Source organism: Phycodurus eques, chromosome 7 (genome assembly GCF_024500275.1).
Source record: "Phycodurus eques isolate BA_2022a chromosome 7, UOR_Pequ_1.1, whole genome shotgun sequence".
NCBI classification, from domain to species: Eukaryota; Metazoa; Chordata; class Actinopteri; order Syngnathiformes; family Syngnathidae; genus Phycodurus; species Phycodurus eques.
Window position 1 is genome coordinate 27043943 of NC_084531.1, and position 21016 is coordinate 27064958.

General features: G+C 43.9%; 1 protein-coding gene across 1 annotated transcript in view; it reads right to left on the reverse strand.

The window, feature by feature from the left end:
- The window catches only part of tenm4 (teneurin transmembrane protein 4), a 193417-nt gene that overhangs the window by 84488 nt on the left and 87913 nt on the right, over window positions 1–21016 (reverse strand). The window contains 3 exon segments of the mRNA XM_061680943.1: window positions 4752–4962; window positions 8000–8214; window positions 10922–11086. Coding sequence (XP_061536927.1) covers window positions 4752–4962; window positions 8000–8214; window positions 10922–11086 — 591 coding nt within the window.

The window sequence follows — 21016 nt, forward strand, 5'->3', positions numbered from 1 at the left end:
AAGGCGTGCATAGATAGGTTTGGTGTAGCCTGTCACAAAACCTTTGGGATGAACTCACACAGATAGAGGACTGACCTCACAAATGGATCCAAAAGCTTGTAGGTAGGTCGACGACTCAGAATGTGTCCCGATACTTTTGTCCTAACAGCAAATGTAATACTCTGGCCTTATAATTATAAGCGTTTCGGCACATCCCAGTCATTTATATGTTTTATAATATTTGAAGCTGTCGCCGTCACGTTTAATTGACTGACCATGAACCCAGGCGCATCGGTGTGCGACACGTTATTCCCGCCTAGTGTTCTCCTCGGAGAGCGGCCATGAATATTTCTTAGCCGCACGCTCGACGTCGCTCCGACGCATAAAGCACGGATTCAAGCCGGGGCCTTCATTGAAATTCATTACCCTGCGTATCAGGGGGCGCTAACTATTGTGCGAATCCCCGCAGTCCGGCGGCGCGGCGTGTGACTTTAATCAGCGCCTTTTCCTTTCCCAGCACGTTCCAGAGGACGCCAGGCACATCTGAATGATGTCAAGGCAGTGAGCTCCTGCTCCCCCCACACCCAGCAGGCACCCCCTCCCAATTCTGCACTGGGATCCGTGTCAGGCACCAGGCAGCCAGGACAAATGGCTTCACGCTCCAGAGGGCTGTGATTCAGAACAGTCACTGGGACACATTTTCACTTGGCCAGGGAGCCACGATTGAAGAAGGCAGCCTACGTTAATGACAGGGACCCCCACCTCCTTTAGAAACCAGAGGCACATATTTTACGGAACAACACCCAAACTAAAATATCCCCAAATGAATAAATAATGAAAAAAAAATGATGGATGACCTTGTTTCAATTTACTCACAAACTGACTTACCGTAATCAGTGTAAAATCAGGTTGCTATGTTGCTATAGCTTGTAAGTATTTCATCTTCAGTATATAAGCGCTTCATCAATACTCACTAGAAATACTACCCGAGTACAGGTCAATATGTAAAACCTTTATGGATCTGCTGTAATGTTTTTGCTCCTCAATTTCTGATCTTTTAATATGTTAGCTTAGCATGTAAGCATTTTATCTTTTCTCATGAGAGCTAGTACCTGAATCCAGATGTACAAACCCAATTTCAATGAAGTTGGGACGTTGTGTTAAATATGAATAAAAACAGAATACAATGATTTGCAAATCATGTTTAACCTATATTTAATTGAATACACTACAAAGACAAGACTAACTGATAAACTTTGTTTTTAGCAAATAATCATTCACGTAGAATTTTATGGCTGCAACACATTCCAAAAAAGCTGGGACAGGTGGCAAAAAAGACTGAGAAAGTTGAGGAATGGTCATCAACACCTCTTTGGAACATCCCACAGTCGAACAGTTTAAGGACAATGTTCCTCAACGTACAATTGCAAGGAATTTAGGGATTTCATAATCTACGGTCCATGATATCATCAAAAGGTTCATAGAATCTGGAGAAATCACTGCATGTAAGCGGCAAAGCCGAAAACCAACATTGAATGCCCGTGACCTTCGATCCCTCAGGCGGCAGTGCATCAAAAACTGACATCAATGTGTAAAGCATATCACGTGGGCTCAGGAACACTTCAGAAAACCGATGTCAGTCAATGCAGTTCAGCGCTACATCCGTAAGTGCAACTTGAAACTCTACTATGCAAAGCAAAAGCCATTTATCAACAACACACAGAAACGCCGCCGGCTTCTCTGGGCCTGAGCTCATCTAAGATGGACCGAAGGAAAGTGGAAAACTGTTCTGTGGTCCGGCGAGTCCACATTTCAAATTGTTTTTGGAAATTATGGACATCGTGTCCTCCGGACCAAAGAGGAAAAGAACCATCCGGACTGTTATGGACGCAAAGTTCAAAAGCCAGCATCTGTGATTGTATGGGGCTGTGTTAGTGCCAATGGCATGGGTAACTTACACATCTGTGAAGGCACCATTAATGCTGAAAGGTACATACAGGTTTTGGAGAAACATATGCTGCCATCCAAGCAACGTCTTTTTCACGGACGCCCCTGCTTATTTCACCAAGACAATGCCAAACCACATTCTGCACGTGTTACAACAGCGTGGCTTCGTAGTAAAACAGTGCGGGTACTAGACAGTTGAAGTTGTGCATTAAGCAAATGAGGTTGCTATCTTAGTATAACAACTGCAATAATCATTTTGAAAATAAACGGTAGCGTAACGGAAGTGCAACAGTAACGGATAGTGCTAGCCTTTTTTTTTTTTCTCGTGCTGCACATTGGTGTGATGCTGTAAATTCAAATAAGCTTTTAACTGCCAAACGCATATCTCTAACCATGACGTCAGTTAGCCAGAGGCTTAGGTGCTGTGTTTGTTTCTGGATGTGCGGCTCAAGCGCGAGACGGTTATATATTTCCATACCGAAAATGTTGCATGTGGGAACTCGGTACACCATTTCATCGCACCCAAAAATATGAATACATTACAACCTTAAAGTGCATATGAACGAACAATATGGGATCTCAAAATGCTGCCTTCTTTTTTTTTTTCTTGTTCTCCCACATTCCTCTACCTGAGCGTCCCAATTTGAAGGTCAATTCCAAGCCTCTGTGGCACAGCCAATTGGGGGGATTCAGTTTCTGCTGAAGGGCACTTAACCAGTGACCCATTTTCCAAAAGAGGCCCTCCTGTGAGCAGAGGAGCTCCAATGCAAACCAACCAACAACTCTGAGTAATCCCTCCCAACCCACTAACACCCCCCCCCCCGCATCGGCCCCCTTCCCGGCCCATCCGCATCCCAATTCGTCGCACTGTGAGGCCTTTTTCGGCTCAACCTTTCCCTGCTCGGTGACGGCGGGGAACCTTCATGCGCTCCCCCGTCGAGGAGAAATAACCAAAGTAAACACGCCGGCATGACTTGCCCCTTGTGTCGTATCATAGCATAAATATTGAATTGCAGCTGCTGTTGGCGCAGCGGGTGGGGGCGTGGTGGTGTTTGAGGGTGATGGGGGTTTGAATGTGGACAGATCTGCATCGATCCTGTTCCTGGCACGGTCCCTGTCGCACGGGCCCAGGAGCTTTTAATTAAAGAGCATGCGAGGAGAACTCCCAGCTGTCATGGTGGTGAAAGCTGACACCTCCTCAGCCCCTACCCTCGCCCCTGCACCTTGTTTGATAATGCTAGCACTAAGTGCTAACAAAGAGAACTAAGCCAGGGATCAAAGAAGGAAATTGGGGTAGAAAAAAAAAAACAAGGCAGTGTGGCATGAGTGTACACTCTACACTCAATTGGCTGAACCCCCTGATTGGCTCATGAGACACTCACGCTAATGAGGATGTTATGATCCCTAAATTGCCTTCTCGGGGGGCATGGCAGGATAGCGCTCGTGCCCTGATTTTGTAGTTTTTGCCAGATGTAACTTGATTAACCTGCAGTTTCTTCAGGTGGTAAAATCTGCCAAAACCTGCGACTGACTCAAGTTTTTCGATTAAAGCTATCAAATCCTCTTTTTAAAGCCCAGATCAGACTGATTTGAGGGTGCAGCTCTGTTTCGTGCAAATGAGCCACGGACGGAGGGACAGAACTAAAGAGGTTGTGAGGAGGCGAGCAGCGATTACTTGCCGAAGTGTCACAGCCCAGAATGTGAAGGAAAAAAAGAGAGCGCCCATAGAGATAGTAAAAGTGCACTTGCAGTGGACACATTGCCAAAATACAAATACCCTCCATGTCGAACACTTTGCCAAACATTTCAATATGTGTCACTTAACGTTAATCTGTGCATCCAACAACACTCAAGGCAGCTCTGCCTAGCATTTGGCTTTGACTTGATAGTGATTTACACAGTGCAGTCCATCCTGTTGCTTGAAAATAGTGTATCTTCACCCAGCCTAGGTATCAGGTCATGAGTGGAGAAACCTGGTGTTGGGCTGGTTTTCTGTAAATTAGTGGAATTGTGACATCACAGTTCAGAATGGCTCGTTTTGGGAGCTAGGTAGCTAACAGAGGATTTACTTGGTTGTGAAGATTTACACTCGATCGGCGAGCAAGCACTCCAAACACACATTGAGGAATCCATCCATCCATCCATTTTCCATACTGCTATATCTTCACAAGGGTCGCGGGCGTGCTGGAGCCTCTCCCAGCTATCGTCGGGCGAGAGGTCGCCCGCCAATCGCACGGCACATAAAAACAAACAACCATTTGCACACAGGGCATTCACACCTAAGGGCAATTTAGAGTCTTCAATCAACCTACCATACATGTTTTGGGGATGTGGGAGGAAACCGGAGTGCCCGGAGACAACCCACGCAGGCACGGGGAGAACATGCAAACTCCACACTGGCGGGGCCGGGATTTGAACCCCGGTCCTCAGAACTGTGAGGTAGATGTGCTAACCAGTCGTCCACCGTGCCGCACATAGAGGAATATTGAAGCAAAATTGTTTGCCTGTAAAATTGGACTTGGCAAAATTTCATAAAACAAGAAAACACAGCTAGCCTCAAAACAACAACATTTCAAACACAATAACAATTTATAAATAACTTTTTTTTTTTTTTTACAAGATTTTTGAGGAAAAATTGCTCGAGGCAAGTGAAATGTACAAAAAAAAAACTGCCTGGTAAGAAGAAACCATTGAACCATTTATTAAAGGTTTAATGATGGCGACAACTAGAATTTCCATTGTGGGCCTAATAGAAACTCATTGTATTCTATTATTTGTACTTCTTATTTAATATGGCCAATTTCAGGCTTTCTGAGCGTACTCACCTATGGCAGTGGTAAGAAAAGAAACGGTTTCCATGTCTTTCCCGTCGTTGTAGACAGCCAGGTGCCAGATGCCGGACTCCATGTACTGGATGAAGCCCGTGTCGTGCGTGGCGATGGGCGCCAGGCTCCGTTGCAGGGCAGCGGGCACCTCTAGGCCGGAGGGGCCACGGACCAGGAGTCGCCGGCCATCTAGCAGCTCCACAAAGTCAAACTGCAGACGAGAAAGTGAGTGAAGGCAGGATTGATGGATGAGCCGCAGACGCGCCATTAAGAGTGACATGCGAAACGCGAGCACTCTCGGGCCGTGTTTTGACCGAGCATCATTTGGTCTACATGAATAAGTTATCCGACCACGGCAGCAGCAGTATTAGCATTAGGCTGGCCACAACGTGGCTGGATGGGCTGCCGTCATGTCACACTGCGCGTATAACTTTACATGGAAGTGAACGCCATTAAAGTAGAAATAAGGAGTAAATGGGTTTGCTGCAAAACAGGGCTCCCCCACAGTTGCGAAGCTCGCTATCTGGTAGCCTAAGCTTTTTTTTTTTTTTTTTTTTTTTTTTTTTTACAACTGACTAAAAATAAAACATGGTCCTACACGATAGCTTTTATCTCTTATCTATCTATCTGTCTAGCTGTCTGTCTACCCACACGCTATCTTTTGTCTATTATCCATATGCCTGTCTGTCTATCTATCAGCTAGTTAGCTTGATAGCACAGGGCCTTATCTACAACTTTCTTTGCAAGCCAGCTCTAAATAAATTAAGAAAAAGAATGTATGTCTGAAACGCTAGCTTTTATCAATTATGTCTCCACCTATCGATCGAGCCGACGATCTATCTATCATTCATTTGTCAGATTGCTATCAGGTAGCCTTAGCTTACTTAGAGCTTGCTATTTTGCAAGCTAGCTCGCTGTAAACAATCAAGGTATGTCCTAGATGCTAGGTTTTCTTTCGCTATTATCTGTACATCAATTAATCTATAAGGTAAGTCGTAGCTTACATACAGGTTGCCTATGCAAGACAATGAATATTTGTGCGATAAATGCCATAGGCTACGCACTGTAAAAGCCACAAGCTAAGTACTAACAGAACTTGTTCACCGAATTTGTCAACTAATGCTGCACGCCATCATTTTAATGTCAAAGCAGTTATGTGGTTGGTGTTTGCACGTTTTTGTTTTTATTATTGTTGTGACTATTTCTACTATTGCTGTCCGTTGCTACAAATTGTCACGCAAATGTAAACAACACACGTTTTGAGTTAAAACAAATGGAAAAATGCTAGCAGCGCTAACACGTTGGGAGAGCTGTCCAGGCTGGTCTGCAATGTGGGGTCCCAATTTTCCCGATAACAAGCTAGTGTATCATCAACTTGGCTTTGAAGTTGTCACTTTTTTGATAAAATAGGCTGATGTGGTTTGCTTTAATAGAAATCCGCGGGGGGGAAATTAAGTGAGTTTGCCAAATAACATCTACGAGGAGTCACTTCATCATATCAGCGGAGACTCCATGAATAACAATGAGGCTGCATTTCACTTTCATCTCCACTCTGATCAGGTGAGAAATGACCACTTTCAAGACAACACAAGACTGAAAAAAAAGCTAAATCAAACTGTATGGTAATTCATTCATTCATTCATCTTCCGTTCTGCTTATCCTCACTCGGGCCGTGGGCGTGCTGGAGCCTATCCCAGCAATTCCCGGGTGAGAGGCGGGCTCCGCCCTGAACTGGTCGCCAGGCAATCACAGGGCACATATAAACAAACAACCATTCGCACTCACATTCACACCTACGGGCAATTTAGAGTCTTCAATCAAGCTACCATGCATGTTTTTGAGATGTGGGAGGAAACCGGAGTGCCCGGAGAAAACCCACACAGCCACAGGGAGAAGATGCAAACTCCACACAGGCGGGGCCGGGATTTGGACCCCAGTCCTCAAATCTGTGAGCCAGATAGGCTAAGTCGGCCACCGTGCCGCTCCTGTATGGTAATTTCCACTGAAATTGGGCTTGGGAAAAAGCAAAACGGCAGTTGTGCTAAGAGAATGAAATCTAAACTACGAGCCAAGCAGCCAGATATGATTCATAACAAGATAGATCTTGGGGAAATTAGAGTAAAAGAAAAATCCTTCCTCTCACAGCACCAGTGAGACTCTGGCTCCTTTACGTGATTCATGGACAATACCCAACTGCAAAAAAATTTATTGTAAATCCTCAACGACGTAACAAAGAATGTGATTCATTATACACTCGAAAGGGTTATGAATTGATTCCGCGCGGGATGTAACAATGCAGCAATTTATATTCTGCTGCAGAGCAGAAATGTGTGAAATTGCTCATACTGTGTAGACATTATTGTAAATACAATACCAGTATAAACAAAGTACAGGGGGACCTCCGTTTACGACAGAATTCCGTTCCTACCAGACCTGGGAATATGTCAAGTTACTAAACCTACCTAAACCTGAAACAGGAAAAGTTTAGTCTGATTTCATGTCAGACAGTCAAGGGGGGAAAAGTCTATGTCTTTTTATACAGTCTTGGCGAAACACATTGGCACTCCAGGGGGCCAATGTTTTAAGCCACGAATGTAAATCTGATTAAATCCTTGCAGAAATTTCAAAGCATTCTGAAAAGAAGTCACTTTTTGAATTTTGTACTGAATTTCTACTAAATTGTTGAAAAATCAAAAAAAATGAAAATTGTGTTAGATTTAATAAAATGTGACAAATTACAGTAGCTTTCATTATTTTTTTGGTCCTAAATCCCGCTCAAACATCATGTTTTTTTTTTTGTAGAAATGACCTTATTTGAAAAAAAATCAAGCAAAGTAAAAAATGTCACTTTTCGACTAGAATGCATTATTTTTTTTATTTTTTTAACTAAATCCTTGTAAATTATTGAAAAATTAAGAAATGTGCTAATTTACTAAATTTGACCATTGACACTAACCCCTGTGTGTGACATTTCACAAAATGTAACATAAAATTACAAACGTTTTTGACTAATTACTTTGCATTATGTCGCGCCTAATGCTACTAAATCCATGTAGGGCAAGAATTTGCACAAATTAGCTGATTAAAATGTCATATTTTGACTATCATCTTTTTTAAAAAAATATTGCCAATTAATGCATTTAGTATATTTCACCATTAAATCCCACCTGTGTGTGAGATTTCACACATTTTTTTTTGTGCTCCTGCTAAAAACAACTCTTGCATTTAATTTAAACACAAAATTCCACCTGTGTGTGAGACGGGGGGAGGCCCCTCCTGCCATAGATCCCCACTAAGGCATCTTTGCTGAGCGACACGTTGAACTTCAGGTACATGGGGTGGTCCACAAAGATCTGGGACCGCCAAAAGACGCCAGGCGGGATAAGCTGGGCGACCTTGCGGCCCACATCGATCTCGCCCATGTCGATGTAGCTGTCGTCGGGGAACAAGCTGTCCAATTTGCCTGAAAAGTGCACATACACACACACATATACGGAAAACTGGTCAAAGATATCCCGCCATTAATTCAGCGCATGGAAGCCTGGGGGGTGGGGGCAAAAAATATACAGTCATTAATGACCCTGTGTGACCGTTCCTGTCATAACTAAAAAACAGCAAGCATAAATACATTGCTAGTGCTCTGCATAGGTCACATCTGGATGTGTGCTGCAGTGAGATAGAAAAGATGAAAAATAAAATAAGATTGTAGCATGTTGGTGGCTTTAATTAGTTCACCGCTTGACGCTTTCGCTTTAAGAATATCAATGGAACATGTTTTCCTTGTGGTTTTCGCCCCCTTAATTTAAGCCTAAACACGTTTTCAAAGTGATTTGCCACCAAAGTAATGGCTTGTCTGGGGAAACGGAATTAAAAAGGTCGAGCATATGGCGGCACAAATGGTATAAGAGAGGGAGAGAGAAAAAACACATTGTACAGTTGTAATTGAACCTATAGTAATAAAGTGAGAGATGTAATTATATTTGAGAAGGATCTGGAAAGCCAAAAATGTGGAAAGCTCCATATGCTGCTTATTGCACCTGGTACTGGACTCGGTGGAAATGACAACATCTGTTAGACGAGCTCCAACGAATGTGCTAACGACAACGAGCCTCGGGACAGGGTGGCGGGCAGGGCTTCATGTTGCAGATGGCACTCGACTTCAAAATTCCATAAGTGGGAAAGATGAGTCATACAGTAAACTGTAAATAGCAATCCCCCAAGCATAAATACTATTGCCGTAGCACTGCAGACAGTGATGATTAACATGTACACACCCCTAATCATCGGAGCTGAGCTGATGGCTGTTACTCACTGTTCATACCGCCACTGGGCAGTCGACATGTCAATCATTATCGGCAGCACCTGTGATAGGTTGTTATATAAGTCCCACCTTCCTACATGGTCTGACAGTTTAGTCACTGGTTAAGCCATCATTGGCTGGCTTCTTAGTTTCTGTTCGTATCGTCATTGATCCATTCACTGCCGTGGACATTTCAAGTCGTCAGCTGGAATCCAACCGTTTTACCTATACGTCGAGTATGTTTTTCAACAGGTAGGTGTGGAAGAGGATGTACTTCCTGCGGCTTCTGAGAAAGCACTGCCTGCCACAGGAGCTGCTGAGGCAGTTCTACACAGCGGTCATCGAATCAGTCCTGTGTTCTTCCATCACAGTCTGGTTTGCTGCTGCGACAAAAAAGGAGAAACTCCGACTGCAACGGACAATCAAAACTGCTGGAAAGATTGTCGGTACCCCCCTACCCACCCTTGAGGACTTGCACGCTGCCAGAACTAAGACAAGAGCGTACAAAATCCTCTTGGACCCTCCACATCCTGGTCACCAGCTCTTCCAGCTCCTTCCCTCGGGTAGGTGCTACTGAACAATGCAAACTAAAAGTAGCACTGATGTTCAACTTGCGCCATGCGGTGAGTCGAACAGCCGCGTTTCTTGGTTGTAAATAAATTATTGTTTTGACATCAAAAGCCCTTTCTCGGTCTTCGTTTTTGTTGTTTTGTAATTTGATCTGACACAAAAGCAAAACAATATTAGCGTGAAAGTCCCTGATCTGCTTGACATGTTTCTTTTCACCAAAAGCTGGTATTCTCAGCTTTTTGGTCAGAAAAGTGTGTTTTTGTGTAAATCAACCGATCTTCTGCTGCAGATAGCTGAACAATAGAAAAAGGTAGATTTCTAGTTTTTTTTTTGTCAAAAACAAAACATCTATTTTTTCCTTCGGTAGATTTGTTGCTTATAGTGTCACAGAACAATAACCTCTCGGGCTTTAAAGATCGGTCAAAATTCTCAAACAAGGCTGGCCATTTTAGGGAACTCTGCTTCGAAAACACTCATAGGTCAAGGTGCAAGGTTCATCAGTCACTGGTAGGCTGTTCAGTCATTGTTTGTGCCATCATTGGGTGGCCTACGTGTCAGTCATTGCCAACCCAATTAGCTTATCTGGCTGAACTCCATGTAAATGTACTGCTGGTGCTGCAAAACACGACAGCGACTCGTCATTGTTACCAGTGACAGCAACCCAGAATGAGGCTTATTCCAAAAACTATTGATTTCCTATCTCCGGCGGCTGAGCTCGGACCTTTTCGGCAGCCGCCGCCTCCCTCGCGAAACACACTTTTCTGCCATGTGTTAAATGAAAAAAGACAAGTGCGGGATTCATCTATATGGTAATGACCCCATTCTCTACCTTTTGCGGCCTGCCAGTGGCAAATGGCACGGCTACATTTTGGCTCATTTGCTCCGGAATGGAAGCGAGCAAAATTTCCTGGAGCTGAGCCGTCGGTACCGTGGGGCTAGCACATGCTTTCTTTGGCTGCCAGGCACGGCGGTCCGGGCGGGGAGATGAAAGGATCGCATTCGTTATGAAGGGCGAGCGGGTGGCTAATCACCCCCCCAACCCCCACAGTTGTAGCCCCGGGACACTGGTTCCCTTAAGCTGTGCCATTTTCTCCCTCCAGGAAAAAAATAATGCTTACCCACTGACAAGCACTTTCACAGGATTACAATGCAGATCTTGCTGCATGCCACAGAGGCCTGAGTGGGCACAATGTGAAAACAACCGTAGACTCGCCGCAAATGTCATCAGCAAAACTTTTGTTTCCCCAGCAGAACTTTCCGCCTGTGTTGTTGCGATAAAGCACTTAGAAGCCGAACTTACCGTCGTCTTTGCCCCTGCGATCGGGTACCTCCAAGCCCGTGTTGCCCAGCGGCCTCAAGCTCAGGTCGGTAGGGAAAGGTAGGCCACTTGTATTGTCGTCGGTCACGCGGTACATCTGTCTCTGCGTGGGCTTCAGGTGCCAGTTTAGTCCGAAAAGGTGCATGGCTGGGAGGGGAGACACAAGAAGTGTATTTTGGATATTGACACTCAAAAAGATGCATCCAGTTGTTTGGGAAATTTAATGATCAAATCCACTGATAATTTAAGAACACTGTTGCTAGTGGATAGATTATAGACTTGCAGGGGTAAGTAAGGATGCCAGTTTCAAGACTTTAAAGGATAACGTTTAAGGAAAATTTGATCAAATATAAGACCGCCACAATGATGGTGTGAACAGTCAGCAAAAGTAGTCCAATGAGTGTACAATGAGACTGCAGGAAGGTGGGACTTATGTCCCGGCTTTCACAGATGCTGCGACTACAGTTTTATTACAAATTGTGGATTTTTGTTCATCTGTCTATGCCAGCGATTTATAGTGACAGGAAGAACAATTAAATACTTTCCCACTAGATGGCAGAAGGTACAATTAACCTGTTGCCATTCACGGACAAATCTAGGCCTATCGAACACAAAATGGGATCACTGAATATCGATGCATGGATTGATGCAGATTGGTCAATGAGACTATGTTGAAAAAAAAAAAAAAACATCAACCTGACTCCAACCAAAAGCGCTCCAAGTGAAAACAGGCAGTTGAACTCAAAGATGACGTACGGTTTAATGGTTCACGGCAAATTCCGCTGAGATTTGGCATCCGAGTGCCACGCTGACCCCGAGCGACAACATCTGCCTGCCGACGTTGCCGTGGACCTCCCTGATGCCTTGTGATTGCTCAAAGCTGATTACCCCCCACCCCCAACAACAAGACTGAAGCCAAAAAGTAAAAAAAAAATAAAAAATAAAAAAATAAAAAGCCAGCAGTCAGACACAAAGGTATTTCAATGTTAACTCAGCGGATAAAGCATGCTGATATTTTACAAGGTCGACAAAAGAAATGTCCTACAATGCTGGTGTGGGGGACAGAGGTTTGGGGGTGAGGTGAGGGGGGGCAGATCACCAATAGGTGAATGGACAAGACGAGCTTAGCGAGGCAAAAATAAATACGTTGGAATTCAACAGTCAGCAGGAAAAAAGGACCAGTAACTCAATAAGTCCATTTTATTGGTTTGTTGCTTCTCTTAACCTCTTCCGGTAAATAAGCACGCAGTTCATTTATAAACTTGGAAATTGACACTCCTAACAGGCCACTGTTGAGTGAAAGACATTCCAATTTCAGTTTATGCAAGACAGTTTATTTGAAATTCAAAGACGATTATAAGCGAATCTGACATTTTTTGATTAAGCAGACAATATCATTCATCATTTGATCATTTTGTGTGTTTTATCTTCTCCCTTCAACGTATGACTTGCACTTGATTTATTGACATAAACGGTGCTAAAGAACGACTCCAAAATTAAAAAATATATGCAAACTAATAGCATTGATTAAGCGTCATCCTCATTCGATTTGTTCATCACTGTTTCTTGGCTCAAATTGAGGCAGATCATTCTTTTGTTCTTTTCTTAAAACACACCATCTCGCCTTGAGAAATTAACAGTTCATTTTTTAATATATAATTATTCATTTTATTTATAGGCGCCTATCAAGCCACTGAAGGGCACCGTACAATCATAGTTAAAAGAAATCAAGCAATACAAAAAAATAACTCCATAAAACATTAATTAAAATGGCAAATGTTCAAGGAAGTAGGCAGTCCGGAATAGGTGTGTCTTCAGTTTGGATTTGAAGACTCTTAATAAAGGTAGTAGTGAGTTCCAAAGAAGAAATTTTGTTGCAAAACATAAGAAACATGTGTAAAACATAAGATGGAATGCTCGTTTAGAATTGAGTTCTGTGAAATCAGACACGCTGGATTACTAAAGAAACAATATTTACCCGTTTGAAAATCCCCCAAATCATCTGGCACACTGTCAGAAGGACAGAAAATCCATTGACAATTTCAGGAAAGACTTCCAACTGTTTCCGGTCCAGCGTCAGCCCGCCGTAATGCCGCAAGTGCAGTTAAAAATAGCCCTACTAGTGCAAACCCGGTCGGATGAAGAGAACCGTTTTCATGATGTCAGACTGAAGGTGGGGGCCGGAATTAGGCTGAGGTGGCCTCCTCCATATTTTACCTAATATTCATTAAAAACCTTGTGCAGGTATACATGCTCCAGGATAGTAGTCCCCAACACACACAGGATAGACACATTTAGAATACCATTAAAGGAAGACTCAAAGGGAAATGCCATGGAAAAGACTGCATAAATATTGAGGTCTTAGTGTACATAAATGTCAAGTCTTGTCTGTGTGCTTTTCTTCAAAGTTTCGCCACAACACTCAGCAAGCCATTGATCTACGTCCGTGACGACAACCAGTGAACAAACTGAGCGCTCGTCTTTTTGTTTGTCATTGCCAAAGCTGCCTTTTTGATTTGTGGTTTTATGCCCAGTTTGTGGCGAGAGAGAGAAAGAGAGAGCGACAAAGCGAGCGCGTCGGGCAGGAAACACTTTTACAAAGTCACCGGGCAGGCAGGATGTGTCGTTCCAAGTGTCCTAGTAATGTGTCTTCGCTGGGGCCCATTCTTCATCGCATCCGTCCCCGAGGCCTCCAATGGGAAACGAGCGCCCCCGTTTTGAAAGATTTACGTCGGGGTATCTGTCACCGGCAGAAGATTAGACCCGAGACAAGAGAGTTACCCTATTTTGTTTTTTGTTTTCTGGCTGTACAAATTTTGCAATGACACAGGGAGGGTTTTGTAGGACTAACTAGACACTTCTAATGAGACATCCACTGACGGAGACAAGCTTCGCTCTTGACAAGCCGCTGACCTCTCAAGAGTTTCCAAGCGCGTGTTGTGGCCTCCTTTCACTTACATCTTGGCAGCAACGTTGGGTCACACCGAGTGCCAATTAGGCGACACGGAAATAAAAGACTGCTCGGCCCATCTGAGTTGAGTCCACGCTGTTCGCCGCCGGCTCGTCCGCTGATGTGATGACGGGCGTGTTTCTGTTCATATCGCCGCTTTTAATCATCAGAGGGGCGTCTGAACTCGCCAGCGAACATTAACATTCTGAAAATATAATATGTATTCCAGCCGTCCCCAACCTTTTAAGAGCCACGGCCCGGTTTCAGGTAAAGCAGTATTTAGAAAGACCGGCATGGAAACAAATAAAGTCAAATTATTCAAAATAAAAAGCTACCGTTATGCTGAATGTAGCTGTTGCCCTGCACTTGGTCGGATCTTATCTTGGGGTAATAAGAGACGATGACACCCGAAGTGTGTTACTTATGTCCAGTCTGCTGTGTAATTTTGTTTCAGTCGCCGTCATTGCAGAAAATCCCACTTCACACCAATAGGATGTTGGAAATCGAAGCAAGGTCAGTGCTTTTTAGACTATGCACCGATTTTAGCGGCCTGATCGGTATCGGCCGATAATTAACATTTTATGATGATCGGCTAAATGTCATAATTCGCCGATCGCAAAAGACATTCACTCCGCATCGCCATCGTGCACAGTATATTTGAATCCAAAAGCTAGTTTATTTTTAGCCTTGTCGCGTGTCTTTTGACGTAGTACTGTAAATATCTGACGGCCAATAAAGTTATAAAAAAAAAAAAAAGCATGTCAGCGGTGTGGGACAGACAACACGTAATGCCTGGGTCAGACTACAAGACAAATGTGCTCTTTCACGATTGCACTATATTCAGACTACTGCAATAAAATATTGTATTCCGATAGCACCGCATCCCATTTTTTACGATCACTGGGCTTTATCTTGTCAACTCAAATGCGACCGGATACACTCGTTACCGTGGCGACTGACAACAAGAGTGGATCGCGCCAACTGTATTATAAGGACAATATGGGGGAAAAACGTGTCGGTAGTCACCGGTGCACAGGACAGGACAGGACGTTCGTTTAAGGCTCGCTTGTTCACGTACTTTTAATACGATACGGCTCACAAGCAGGCAACAAAAACGTTATGTAGCCTAGCAAGCTAGTGCTAGCACTGACGGTTGTACGTAAACATGCCGCCGTTCTGTCGAGTCATGCTCTAAAGTTTCGGTGTGGGTGAAGTAATTTAATTACAATAAAGTAATTTCATTACAGTAATTTAGCACCCATTGTTTCTGCCACGTTGGAATGTTGTTTGACCTGACTCATTAGAATACACGATCTGACTAGAGAAGTGATTTCCAACCTTTATGGATCCAAGGAACATATTTTACAATTGAAAAATCTCACGGCACACCAAGAAACAAAAATGTCACAAAAAGTGGATACATTAATTACTGTATGTTCTTCCTGCCATCTAATAGAAGACCATTCATTTGTTCTGTCTGTCACTATGCCTCACTGGCATAAATAGATGAACAAAGATACATTATTTATTGAAAATATAGTTGTTGTTTTTTTAGCAATTAAGTACACAAGTATATACAGTAAATGAACAGGTCATTTAAATAAACACATTGCTCCATCTTGTGATCGGATTGGTGATCAATTATCGCTTTTTTAAACTCGCTGATCGGTGATTGGCCCCCAAAATCCTAATCGTTTAAAGCCAAGTGCTTTTTTTTTTGGACAGTTTTGAAGGCTTCATTGCCTCAATTGTGAGAACGTCGCCACATATTACACAAAGCAAGCTATAGGTTCATGGGAATCAAGTCTCTTAAATTCAGCTTTCTTTTTCTTGGGAGTTATCGACTCTTCTTTTGTTTCATTATTTGGCCTTTTCTTCTTTCTGAAGAATCTGTCCAAAACCATGAGTTTTTTTTACTCATTTTTGCTAGTTTGTTGTTGTTGCTATGTTGAACACAGACCTATACTGCAAAAAAAAAAAAAAAAGGGTTTTAAGGTGGGTTTCAGAAATAGACAGTAAAGGGGCTTGTCCAATGTATACCGGGAGGTAATTCCACCAGCGATTGAAAAAGTCCGCTCGACTCTGGGCTCCCGCTAAAGACTCTGGTACCTCCAGGAGCAGCTGGTCAGCTGACCGAAAGCAGAAGTGTAGAGATGGAGCACCTCAGAGAGTTAAGACGGGGCGAGACCATTTGGAGTTTTGAAAGCGAATAGCAGTCTTAAAATGAACTCGAAATTGCACAGGCAGCCAGTGGAGGGAGGCCAAAAGAGGAGTTTTGTGCTCTAGTTCCACTTCCGGCAAGAGTCAAGCACGATCAAATGTGAATGTTTTTCACAGCATGTTTTTTGTCTGTGTTTCCTCTCACTTCCAAGACTATATTGACAAATTTAAATGATTATAAATGGCCACATGATACCAAAGGTAGATCAGTATCCAAAGGCTTCGCGTGATTCTGATTCTGAATTTCAAGCACAATTAGCAATCCGTCAGTGTGAAATCTTTAAGTTTTACTGAACACGTAGTGACTGAAAACAAACGGTGCACTTCATTGAGTTACAGCACGCGAAACGGCGAGGAACCAAAACCAACTCTCAGGTCACAACATGCATCACGAGGCCTTATTGGCATAATTCGACATCTCACCTCCAGTTCCCTCAATTACAAGCTTGCGCAATTAATTGCACTCGAAATCAAATGGCATTTTTTCAGCAGCCTTTTACGTAATTAAACACGGCCGCTGATTGGGGTGATGCTCGGTCTCCTCGTGTTTTGATGCACCTGGAGATGGAGTGTGTTTTTTTTTTTTTTTTTTTAGCCATGATTACACAGCGTGATGAAGCTTTGGACCTGGACCCCCAAAATCCACTTTCATCCTGCTTAAATCTCGCAGATTTATCTCTAATCACAGCCGGCCACAGAACATAGCTAATCATCTTTTGACAAAATAATGAATTTTTAAATAAAATGGATTACTATTAATGCAGTTTTTAGTGTGCTTGGCCCTCAGGGGAAGGAAGAGCCGGAAATTGATAACCTTCCCCAATTGTTATGGCTTAATAACTATTCAAAATGTCCTCAATGAAAAATTAATTTGTCTCATTCTAACCATTTGTATGCCCACTTGCCAATCGTACACTACGTGACCATAAAATCAGGTACACCTTCACCATCTAATGAGGTGATGTACAAAAAAAAAAAAATAATAATAATAATACATTTTATACTGCAGCTACTGATTCCATCCATCTAAAATTCTAAATATTGAAAAAAAATTCTGGACCTTCAGGTTTGTATTTTTCACACACACACAAATCCAGTTTTCCCATAATTCCATATTTTTCTACAAGAAAAAAATGAAGTGAATGAAGTTCCATATCTTTCCAGCGATTTTACCCCTCATACTTCCACATATTCACAATACTCAAACTTGCAAATATTCCCCAAAACATGTTGCAAATTCCAACAACAAACAAAACATTTTATTCATATCTCAATGCAGTGCTGTGTAGATATTTACTTGCATTACTGAGCAAAAAAGTTTTAAAGGTTAAACGTTATGCTTGATTAATTTACGACTGACAGAATTAATTTTAAAATTCCTCGTTTGTTTCAAGGTCGCGGGTTGGCTAGCCTATATATGAGGAGAAGTCATCACGAGACGCCATTATTGCCTGTGTTGACATCTCAATTCCAACGTGATAGCGGCTGACTTTAAACCAAATGTATCGCTGGCATACAATTCCAGCTGGTCCCATACAAAAGCTAGCAATTAAGTGCAGACGTGCTTTTCAACTGCCGTTGTTATGCCTTTAGGGGCTCCAGATTCCACCATTAAACCTCGTAATAGAATATAATCTGCAACCAGATAATCATTAGAACTGCGACGGCGAAAGGTTAATGGTCATCTCGTCTTTCAACCGTCATCTTGCAAAAACACAGCAACCGTATTAAATAGAGATCATAGAAATTAGTCAGGGGTGGGAAAACATTTCTCGAGAGGACTGGTAACGGAGCCAGTGGGGTTGGACTCTCTTCCACTCTGGAGTTGCCCATGGTGAGAGGCACCAAGCAGGTGTGGGTATACTTATTGCTCCCCGGCTCATGCGCCTGTATAGCATCCCTCCGCCTTCGGGTGGGGGACGGGTCCTGACTGTTGTTTGTGCCTATGCACCAAACAGCAGTTCAGAGTACCTACCCTTTTTGGAGTCCTTGGATTGGGTGCTGGAGAGCGCTCCCGCTGGGGACTCCATCGTTCTGCTGGGGGACTTCAATGCTCACGTGGGCAATGACAGTGAGACCTGGAAGGGCGTGATTAGGAGGAACGGCCCCCCCGATCAGAACTGTTCTGTTATTGGACTTCTGTGATCATCACGGATTGTCCATAACGAACACTATGTTTAAGCATAAGGGTGTCCACACGTGCACTTAGCACCAGGACACCCTAAGTTGCAGTTCGATGATCAACTTTGTGGTGTGCTGTGAACGACTGGCAGAATCCCCTGTCAGAAGGAGTTTCAACTCCCACCTCCGACAGAACTTTGCTCATGTTCCGGTAGAGGCGGGGGACATCGAGTCCATGTTCCACGCCGCCATTGCTGAGGCGGCCGAGCGGAGCTGTGGCCATCAGGTGGTCGGTGCCTGTCGTGGCGGCAATCCCCGAACCCGTTGTTGGACACCAACAGTGATGGATGCCGCCAAGCTGAAGAAGGAGTCCTATTGGGCCTTTTTGACCTGTGGGACTCCTGAGGCAGCTGATGGGTACCGGCTGGCCAAGCAGAATGCAGCTTTGATGGTTGCTGAAGCAAAAACCCGGGTATGGGAGGAGTTCGGTGAGGCCCTGGAGAAAGACTTCCGGACGGCTTCGAGGAAATTCTGGTCCACCATCCGGGGACAGAGACAACCAGTCTACATGTGTTTTGTGGACTTGGAGAAGGCGTTCAACCATGTCCCTGTGGGAGTCCTGTGGGGGGTGCTTCGGGAGTATGGAGTACCGAAACCCCGTGATATGGGCTGTTCGGTCCCTGTACGACTGGAGTCAGAGTTTGGTCCGCATATCCGGCAGTAAGAGTACTTTTATGGACAGAATTTCAAGGCGCAGCCGAGGCGTGAAGGGAGTCCGGTTTGGTGGCCTTAGTATTGCATCTCTGCTTTTTAAAGATGATGTGGTTCTTTTGGCTTCATCAAGCTGTGATCTCCAACTATCACTGGAGCAGTTCACAGCTGAGTGTGAAGCGGCTGGGATGAGAATCAGCACCTCCAAATCTGAGACCATGGTCCTCAGTCGGAAAAGGGTGGCGTGCCCTCTCCAGGATGAGATCCTGCCCCAAGTGGAGGAGTTCAAGTATCTTGGGGTCTTGTTCACGAGTGAGGGAAGAATGGAACGGGAGATTGAAAGCCGAATCGGTGCAGCGTCTGCAGTGATGCGGACTTTGTATCGATCCGTTGTGATAAAGAAGGAGCTCAGCCGAAAGGCGAAGCCCTCGATTTACCGGTCGATCTACGTTCCATCCCTCACCTATGGTCACGAGCTGTGGGTCGTGACCGAAAGAACAACATCCCGGATACAAGCGACCAAAATTAGTTTCCTCCACAGGGTGTCCGGGCTCTCCCTTAGAGATAGGGTGAGAAGCTCGGTCATCCGGGAGGGGCTCAGAGAAGAGCCGCTGCTCCTCCACATCGAGAGGAGCCAGATGAGGTGGCTGGGGCATCTGATTCGGATGCCTCCCGGACGCCTCCCTGGTGAGGTGTTCCGGGCACGTGGCTGGGGAGAGGGAAGTCTGGGCGTCCCTGCTAAAGCTACTGCCCTCGCGACCCGACCTCGGATAAGTGGTAGAAAATGAATGGATGGATGGATGGAAGGTGTAAAATTATTAATTACAATTTTTTGTAATATTTACAATAAATGAATTAACCAATTGTTTATTGAGATAAATGACTAAATACATTTTAATTTGCGAAACAAATATTATTATCTCTTGAATACATAAATGCTCGGTAGCCCAAAATGACCATACTTCGCCCACTTGTGATTTAAGGGCTCTAAATTATACAAATAAATATCGTGGTAGAAAATAATTTGCATCCAGATTATCAACAGAACAATGAGCGGAAAAAGTCAATGGTCATCTCAAGTTTTATTCCACCTTTTGGCATCTTTAAAAATGTCCGCTTTCTCAACCGTCAGAAAGAATTGCGAACCGTATTAAATATAGATCATAGAGATAAATGATAGCGTATATTACCCGTGTGTGATTCACTTAGGGGTTGGCCAAAAGAGGGAGAGCTGATTTAATAGCGCAGAGATAGCCTTTAGCCAGCTGGGCTGTGCAGGTTGGGGGGGAAATTTATTAAAAAAGAAAATGGGCAAGTCTTATCTGAGGAGCGGACATCAGCAAGAACGGTGATTGCACTTTTCTCAAGTGACAACGTTATCCCGGTCAAGGTTAGCTGGCTGGTGAGAAAGCAATGAAACTGCGTCAACACTGCAAAATCATGGCCTTAAGAAGAAAAGAAATGAAATGAAATGCATGATTTAATTTCAGCAAAAAAAAATTTGAATTTACACTACTAGTTTCAAAAGCGCTCACCGATGTCTTAAAACCTGTGTATTTATACTACCTACCCCAGTGTCGTCCAATTATCTTTTTCCCACTGAGGGCCACACACAGAAAAATGAAAACAATGCAATATGCTGTAGGTCAACATATGCAAATATATTATTTATATTTAAACAAAAAAAGTCAAAATCTGCACTTGTTATTGGTGATGAAGCTCAAAGCATAATGTTACTAATGTTAGTGTGATATTTATCTATCCATATTCTGTAGCGCGTCTTGTCACTCGGGTCGCGGGTGAGCTGCAGCGTGTCCTAGCTGACTTCGGGCAAGAGGCGGGGTACACCCTGGACTGGTCGCCAGCCAATTGCAAGGCAATCAAAGACAAACAAGCGATTGGCTGGCAACCAGTTCAGGGTGTGCCCCGCCTCCTGCCCGATGATAGCTGGGATAGGCTCCAGCACGCCCGCGACCCGAGTGAGGAGAAGCGGCTCAGAAAATGGATGGATGGAAGCATTGGCACCTTTGGAGAATTTAGAGTCTTCAATTAACTAATTCACTGCCGTGGACATT